This window comes from Corvus brachyrhynchos, unplaced genomic scaffold (genome assembly GCF_000691975.1).
Source record: "Corvus brachyrhynchos isolate BGI_N302 unplaced genomic scaffold, ASM69197v1 scaffold162, whole genome shotgun sequence".
In the NCBI taxonomy this organism is placed as follows: Eukaryota; Metazoa; Chordata; class Aves; order Passeriformes; family Corvidae; genus Corvus; species Corvus brachyrhynchos.
The window spans coordinates 1,182,958-1,192,159 of NW_008236696.1; the positions used below are offsets into that span (position 1 = coordinate 1,182,958).

General features: G+C 44.4%; 1 protein-coding gene across 1 annotated transcript; it reads right to left on the reverse strand.

Annotated features, from left to right (window-relative positions):
• Positions 1 to 3,146: 3,146 nt before the first annotated feature.
• Positions 3,147 to 9,196, reverse strand: GHSR (growth hormone secretagogue receptor). Its single transcript, XM_008644475.2, has 2 exons — positions 8,509 to 9,196; positions 3,147 to 5,374 (listed from the first exon to the last, which is right to left on the reverse strand). The coding sequence occupies exons 1-2, from the start codon at positions 9,116 to 9,118 to the stop codon at positions 5,070 to 5,072; spliced, it is 915 nt and encodes a 304-aa protein (XP_008642697.1). The 5' UTR covers positions 9,119 to 9,196; the 3' UTR covers positions 3,147 to 5,069.
• Positions 9,197 to 9,202: the final 6 nt, after the last annotated feature.

The following is a 9,202-nucleotide window of genomic DNA, read 5'->3' on the forward strand; positions in this document are numbered from 1 at the left end:
ACCCCATCATTTAACAACTGCTTGGGGCAAAAGTTTGGCCAGGGACGTGGGACATGCAGCCAAACCCCTGTGGGTTTTACCTGTCTCTCAGCAGAACTCATTTCAGAGGGAAAAGCCATTGGCAAGCATGTCTGTGTGAGGAAATTGTTTTGCTCCTCACACAGAGGGGTGAAGTTTATGCGGAGCTGGGAAGGATTCCAGGTGATCCATCAGGTGGGGATGTGTGGGGGAAGGAGATGGCTGAAGGGGGGTGTGTATCACTGCCCTAAGTGAATAATGGACTTGCCCAAGCGAGCAGAGGTTTCCCACTAACACCATATGAGCTTCCAGCTCCCCAGATACTGCTGGCATCACGCTGGGCAGGGTGTGTCTCCAGCTACCTGTGCCTGACACCAAATAGTGTCAGACAGTGCAAACTGCCAGGGGGCCCGGGGCATCCAGCTCCTGCAACTGCATCTGCTGGCTCATCCTGAGGATTTTCTGGGGAGCTCCTGTGTGTATGCAGGCCCGGGACCTGGTGCAAGGATTCCTGTGCAGATACAAACCCCAGTGCAGGGGTAGGTTCACCATGGACAGCAGGGATGCAGAGCCGGGGCTGTGGAATTGGAGTACACAGCGTCTCTGCAGTGTCAGCCAGAGGTTGCTTGCTTCCCAAATGAAGTTTTTTGTGGGTTGCTGTGCTGAGCACTCTGGCAGCACAGCTCAGGAACAGAAAACTGATGCTGGGAGCTGCCAGACCCAGCCCAGACCCTGGGAAGGACACCCAGAGGGTACAAGTGGATCCACACCCCATCACTCTGGGACAGTAGGGTTTGAGCAAGGGGTTAAAATGCATTTAAAATTAATTTTTGTAAAACAGGGCTGATACTTTATACTGGGAGTTGTGAGGGTAAAATGTAGTTATGGTGCTTTCAGCTGGGGGGTGAGGAGGGCAGTTCAGGGTGTGGGGAAGTAACAGCAGGTGCATCACTGGGAGATGAATTAAATACTTTTTTTTGTTCCAAATTTGAATTTATTTCTCAAGATATAATTTATCTCTTCAAGGCCATGGGATTTTTGCAAAAGATCCAGGTTCTATGGAAGCCCGGCCAGAAACATCCACTGGGCTCAGAGCAGCAGCATCCTAGAACCAGTAGATCCATGACAGAGAGGGGGTTCTCCTCGGTGTTTAGGTATCTAAAAACTGCTGATTTTAATAGGGCTTATGCAAATGTAATTTGATGCAAACTTACATAACTGCTGAATATCTATCAATTCCACTTTTGACAAGGAAGTGCTGGTTTTCCAGTGTATTTTATTTTTGGCAAGAAATACAATAGGACATGATTTTCTGCCTGTGCATGCCTCCATCAAAGGTACTTTTCTAAAATGAGTGAAGCTTTCTGGTAAAGTCCTTTTGACCTATTTCATCACCAATTTAACACACTGCCAAGAAAGAAAATGCAGCCAAATTGTTCTTGTTTATTTGTGAAGCTGTGATACAAAATGTAGAGGTAGAAAAGCTTTTAGAACTGGGACTGTTTAACGAATGAACTTTCAGTTATTTTCTCTATGGGCTGCTCCCATTCAAGTCAGTAAGAACACAGCAAAATTTTGACTTTTCAAGTGTCTACACTGTTTTTTTTCAGTCAGAACTGGCTAGGTTTGTTCCCACAGGGTAGAGTTTCCAGAAATTGAAAGGTTCAACAGCCTGAAAAAACTCTTCCTGCAGAGCTGCCCTGTCTGCCATGCCAATGAACAGCCCAGTGCCTGCAAGGGCTCTTGTCTTCCCCCCATGAAAAATGGATCTCAAAAGCCATGTCCAGACCCAAAATGGGATGGCTTTGGGGAGAAGCTGCCAGGAACATGATGTGCTGCAGAAATGCCCCAGGAAGCACAGGGTAAAGGCTTTGTCTCTGCTGGGAAGTGTTTGCCAGGACAGTCCAGGCTGAGAACGTGGAGCGGCTCCGGTGGGTGAGGCAGGCAATGAGACCGTGCCAGCATCACTTTGCCAGCACAGGCTGTTTGCTACTGCCCTCTGCACCTGCAGCATCCTCTGCCCCTGTACATCCTGCCAGAGACAAGGCAGGAGGAGCCTTGCCCCTTGTTACCACCCAAGACAGATGGATGATGTCTACCTTGGACTGACTTCACCATTCTTAGGTAAAAAATGCTCTTCAAACCTTGCTTACACTTCTTTTTTCCAGTGATTTTTTACAACTTGGCCACGGTCTGGTTGGATGGGGCCCTGAGCCATCTGATCTAGTGAGTGGCATCCTGCCCACAGCAGAGGGTTGGGGACTAGATGGTCTTTAAGGTCCCTTTTATGTTCTGTGATTCTCTGACTAACGCCCAAGACAAGCAGTGCTGGATTCATCCATCAGTGCAGGTGGGGATGTGTGTGCGTTTTTGGAGCTATCAGACAGAAGCTGAAATTATGATGCAAAAGCGAGGGCTATCCAGGTTTTGAGGTGTTTTTATTTCCTGCTTTCCTTATAAAAGCAGTTCATTATGAACCAGTTTGAAGCAGCAGTTCCTGTTCACCATCTGCAGTCAGCACGTGCTGGTGTGGCCCCACTGGGTTTAGAGAATCCATAGAGAAAAGTTTTGGTACTGAGGGAAGCAGAACTAAAGGCTGGTGTAGTGACAGCTACAGTGTGTTAAATGTTTGTGTTCTCTGCTAGATGTGAATATTCTCCTGCTTGTGCAAGAGTCATATGAAGGTGGCTACTCTCCTTTAATAAAAATGTGTGTATTTTGCAAATACAAGTCCATTTCCTCACTGAGAAGGAAAAAGTCCTGTCCTCCCTCCCAAGAAGCAACCAGTCCCTTTCTTTCTGACTTTTATGACCCCAGATCAAATGTTTTAAATTTCATTCTATACACAAAGTTGTGGAAATTTTACAGTGTTGGTAGAGCTAAAATTTACATTTTCTCCTGATGGAATGTTTAGGCTACATGAAATTATTAGTATGTTTGTAGTTTGTATGCACAAATTACATGTGTCTACACAGGGCTTTAATGTTGCAGTTACTCTGGTTAAACAAAATAGCCTAATCAAGTTAGTTATCCAGGTTTGGGGAAAAAAATTAAAATACAAATATGAAAAAAAAAAAAATATTAAATCCGATTGCGTGAATCCCATCCAGCACCACAGAGCCACTGGGTTATAAAGGGTCTCATCACTTTATTTCTTTTTCTGTTCACATTTAATAGCACAGACACAGCTGAGATTTGAAACACTGATGTGACGCCGGGTGTGTGTGATCAGCTCGTTTACACAGACAGGTTGTTAGTGAGCTCACATCTCACCCTCTTTCCATGGTTCCCAAATGTCTTGTTTCCCTGAGTTGCATGACTTGTGCCACCAGACCTGCTTGTCAGTCAGTGGGTGAGAGAACAGCGAGGTGGATGTGGGTAGAGGTGAAGCAGGAGATGATCCTGCAGTACCTCAGAGTGGGTGTTTGCACATAAATCCTGCTCTCCTGGAGTGGAGAGGGGACAGGCTCAGGTGCCACCAAGGAGCAGCAACCAGCAAAGGTGAGAGAAAAGACACTGAATATACAGAAGAAGCCAATTTCTCTTGTGAGTTCAACCTGAGCAGCTGAAGGTGTAGCAGGGGGATAGTGGCCCATCAGTGTGAGCGGGGGGTTGAAGGCCGGCGAGTTCTGCTAACACAAAATTCATTAGGGAGAATTAAAATTCAGCAGGGAGAAAGGGCTGTGGACCAGCTGGGGATGAACACTAGAACCAAGTGAACAGAAAGCTGCTATCACACATGCATGCTCCAAAGCTCTGTCAGCTCTGTGGGCCGCAAAACCCACAGGTTGGTGAGACAGTAAAAGCCATATTCATTAGCACAGAGAATGGAACGTTTTCTGGTTTGCTTTGAAATGCACACTTGAGGTATAAAAATCTAATTTAAGGGGTTTATGAATCAAGCATGAGAATGTGTCTGCCTGTGTCTTTTAATGCAGATTTTTCTATTACTTTCTCAGGTCACGGTGGTTAAAAAATGCAAAATGTTCTCAATTCAATACTGCAGCAAATGAGCACAACAGCACACCAGGCTTTGCAGGGGGATGTGGCACTGGGAACAGACTTTTAACAGAAACATGGGGGGTTTACAGGCAGGATGCCCATCCTCAGCAAGTTTTGGGGTGCGGTGGGGTGCAGTTAGGGACAGGTAGCCACAGACTCGTTACAAATATTGAAACAATCAAAAGCTTCCAAGTTCAAACACATCAAGTCATTCACAGTCAAGCTGAACAGAACAAGTACAGATGATTTAGCTAGTAAAAAAAAAGAGACTTTGGTGGGTGATTGCATTCCACATTTTTATAGCATCACTGCAGGCCTGAAGTCAGCACTGTCCTTGTCCCACTGATATATATATTTCAAAAAAATATTTCAGTACAGTCACATTCTAAGCCACTTCTGTGAAAGCATTTTTTTTGTTTCCTTTCTACTTGGATGTGACATGAAGGTTATTTATTTTTAGCATGTTTAAAAATTATCCATTTTATATCTCTTTTTCTTTTTTTTTAAGAAATCATTTTCCTCATTCAGAGAAAAACGTGAGCTTACTTAAAAATTAGTATTATGAAAAGTGTATCAAATTTCCTGTTTACTACTCCAAAAAGGCAATTCCATTTTCTCTCTCTAGGGTCTGGTTAGATGCTAGCAAAATTCTTAGCAAAACTAAAGCTAACTCTGGAAAAATTCAGCTCGAATTGGCCGCCGCTGAAGTCGTACAAACTCTCGAGTGAAGTGGGCCATGTTTGCCTGGTCAGAGCGGCACAGCCTAAATCGGGGCTAAAGTCAGCGTTACAAAATCATACAGGCAAAAGGAGCACAAAAATAACACCTGGAGCACTGCCAAATTCTGTGACCGCTTGTCTCTCCTCTCACAGTCCCAAACTTTAGATTGTTCCCCTCCCATCTTTCACTGCCTGCATCGCACCTCTCAGCCCATCCGGGTGATGACCAAAGCACCGCTTCCAGCGTTGTGATTCCCGTTCCTTGCCCTCTTCCCCCTCCCGTTATGGCTTTCTGGGAGACTCAGCGAGCGCAGCTCTGGGCTCCTGCTGTCATGTGGTGACGCTGGGCTCTGTCCACCTGCGGGAGCTGCCCTGCTTGCTGCTGGACAGGCTCTTCCTGGGCAGGGCTTTGAGTCCGAACAGGCGGCAGGCGGCCACGCGGTACTTCCTCGACATGATGTTGTAGAGGATGGGGTTGATGGCTGCACTAAGGTAGAAGAGGACAAAGGACACCAGGTTGCAGTACTGGCTGATCACTGCAATCTCCAAGGATCCAGCTTCGAAGGATTTGGAAAATAAGTACCGTCCTACGTGAAAAGGCAACCAGCAGAGTATGAACGCAAATACCACCACGACTAAAATAAAAACAGCAGAAGAAAGTGTGTTAAAGTGTGAGTATCGACATACAGGTGATTAACATTCTGTTTTGCAGCTCTGCTCCTTTAACAAATTAATCACAAAGTGTGAAAATGCCTCCCCTAAGCTTTCAGTTGTGTCTCAATACATTCTCTGAGAGTATAAATAAGTGATATTTAATACACTTGGATCGTATCTAAACAGGCTGCCTGAATATTGCCCAACTAATCTGATGTAGCAAACTTCTGACCTATAAAACTTATGTTTGCATCAACAGAGCGTTAAAGAATCCAAATGGTGACAAAAAAAGTATAAGCATCTATCATTTGCAGTGTTTAAAAAAAGTAAATTATATGTGATAGACTCAGCACTGTGGTTTATAATGAAGAATGTAATCACTGGGAAGCAAAATTATTTAAGACAAAAAGCAAAATTGTTTAAGGCAAAGGCCCCAAAATAAAACACAGAATGGGGACTTGTAGAGCACATATGACAAGGTAAGAAGAGGAGAGTGGTGCACCCCTCCAGTTTGTCCATTTTTTGGAACATGAGTTACCCCCAAGAAGAGTAGAACTAAATGTATAATATATAACTGCATAATTATAGTTATACAGAATATCTGTGATAATGTTTTACTACTGCAGTTGCATTTACATGTAAACATCATGTCTGTAGAATAATAGAAATGTGTGTATCTCAGAACACTGGCCCATTGGAATTTTCATCTGAGAGAAAGGGAAACTGTTTCTGTTCATTTCCTGCGTGCCTTTGACCTTTATTATTTTTCATATTGCTCTCAGTGTATCTATTAATATGCTGCAGAGCAAAACCAGAAAACTCGAGCAAGGGTTTCTGACATTCTTAAGCAATTTTTACAGTTAATCTGTTCATGGAATCACAGAATGGTTTGTGTTGGAAGGGAACTTAAAGAAGATCTTTTTCCAGGTCCCCTGCTAAGAGCAGAGACACCTTACACAAGACCAGGTTACTCAGACACCTGGCCCTGGTGTTCTCTTGTTTTAGCAGTCCTCATATCCTCATATCACGTCTCAGAAGACAATAAAATTCAAATTGCTAAGAGCAATGGTTTTAGTTATCTTTCCCAAAAATTCTGCACCAGCATTCCCAAGTTTAAAAGGATGCTTATGCAAGACTTGTGGCAGACTGGAAGGCACAGAGCTTGAGGTTCAGAGTAGGTTTTCCAGCTCTGCATTTTCTTGAGCCAACCACTCCCAGTTTTCCCTCACTATCTTCACTACATAATTCAGATGATTTCCTAGCTCACATGGGGATTTGAATCCATGTAATGAATATTACCATTGTTCATAATGAACACAGTTTTAAGCACAGTCTATTGTGACTAGAGTTTTAAGCACGTGTAGGCATGCAATATCCCTAGTCAGGCTTTTGACAGTTTGATCTTCATGCTTGCAGAATCCCATGGATTTCAATAGGAATGGGGTGTGACAGCTCCTTTGCAAGTCAGGCTATACATTTAGGTGTTTAATTTCGGACCCAGAAGCATAACCTGTCTTTACAGTTAAAAGAACTGCTGATGCTAATCCCATTTACTTGATGTTCAGGCAACTGATAAAGCCTCAGAAAGTGCCTTCTAAATTTTAAGCAGAACATTAACACCAGTGACAGCAAGACTGCATTGAGCATCTGCTGCCACTGAACCCTCACTAACTTCTTTCCATCTTTCCATCAGGCATCAGACTGTTATCATTTAAGGAATATTGGCTCTCTGTCAAAGGAGTGTCTTGCCACTGCCTGGCTGTTCTCAGACCTTGTAAAAGGGAAAAATAGTGCCTGAAATATTGCAATGCTTGTGCCAATATTTCAGGGCAGAAATACATTTTATTTCAAAATTCTTTACGATTAAGTATATGGAAATACAAACATGGTAGTAATATAGGTAATTTACTTACAGTCAGTGGAAGTTCATAATCTTGAACCTCTGGAAGTGTAAACAATTAATTACTTCCAAGGTCATGCTTACCAGACTGAATTCTATTGATCATAAAATGGAGCTGAAAGGGCATAAAGAATGCTGTGGGTTTTATTATTCTTCCTGCTGTTGCAGAGTAATAAATCAGGACATGAACAAAAAGATCAGATAGGCTCCTATTTGATAATTAAGGTACTTAGGACTCGCTGCCACCTCTTGTCTGCCTCATTAGCCCACCACTTCAACCCTGCTGAAAGGAGCCTGTGAAAGCTTCTTCCTGCAGAGCATCTCATCCCCCCAAAATCCACGGGATGACTTCCACTGCAGAGGACTTTTGGCTTGGATAAAAGTATGCAGCAGCAGCAGCAGGATTCTGCAGTTTTCAGACACGAAACTGCAGGACAACTTTTTGGGTTTGTGTATCAAACTGCCACCACATGTACTGGCTTAGTAGGTTAAGACTTGAGTTTCCATGTGCCAACCACAAGCGTTGTTTCAAGCATTCAGCAGCGTCAATATACAAAGTTAGGAATGACAGTGTCGGTTATCCTGATCCTGTTTTCTTACAGTCTGTGAGATTTTACAGCATCACAGACCTCAAAGGAGACTCAGTGCTCCTGGTTCAGCATATCCTGCTGTTTTGCTAATATAAAAATGCAGATTAATTTTCATAAGCTTACACAGCCAGGGTAGGAAATAACCCCAATTTGCTAAAACCTTGGTATTCTTTTCCTATGAATCTTAAGTGCACATCATGCCCTGCCTGCATGGCTGTAGTCTGCAGCTTGACTTCATGGCTTGAGAAGGGTTTAGTTTTGTTTAAAAATCAAATAAACTGTTCTTCTGTAAATAACATTGCTATTCACAACCAAAGAGCAAAAATGCTCAAAAATCTCCGGGGCACAAGCTAATTATAACTGTAGTATTTGTCATTGTCAGGGATTCTTATTAATGTTTGTTTAACTGTTTGGGAGTCCCCAGTTAGAAATAAATCTAAGGGAGGAGGAGAGTTATTCTACAGATACCTTGAGGTTTACCCCTTTGCATGAAACATTTTCCGTAAATGCTTTTCTTTGGAAGCAACTATAGTAAACTATCAGAGAGCTCCCAGTCTTTTTGTCTCTCACACACACACACGAGCACACACATCCTTTTGGAAAAACAGAGCAAGAGGACTCGTACCTAACATTTTCACAGTTTGCTTGTTGTTCTTATCCCTGATGACAGAGTTTGGACCGATGTTCTTTCTCTTCCTCCTCCAGAGCTTCCTCCCGATGAGGCTGTACAGCACGGTCAGGCAAAACACGGGCAGGAAAAAGAAGATGCTGGAGGTCCAGACCATGATGGTGAGCAGCCCCGAGCGGATGGCGTACTCTGTGGCTCGGCACTCATTGGTGCTCAGGGGGTTCGTGCCGTTCTCGTGCTCGACCCCCACCAGGATGAAGATGGGGCCGGCACTGATGAAGGAGATGGCCCAGAGGAAGAGGATGACCAGCTTGACCTTCCCCTTGGTGATGATGACTTTAGCTCGCAGGGGGAAGCAGATGGCGACGTACCGCTCCACGCTGAGCGCCGTGATGTTGAGGATGGTGGAGTAGGTGCAGCTCTCGCTGATGAACTGGAAGAGCTTGCAGAGGAGGTCCCCGAAATTCCAGGGCCGGTACTGCCAGAGGCGGAAGAGGTCCAGGGGCATGCAGAGGAAGATGAGCAGGTCGGAGAAGGCCATGCTGGACAGGTAGAAGTTGGTGGTTGTCCTCATGTCCCGGAACCGCGACACCACCAGCATGGTCATGAGGTTGCCGATGATCCCGATGACGAAGAGCAGGACGCAGGCGACGGTGATGCCGGTGAGCACGGGCACGGGGAACAGGTGCAG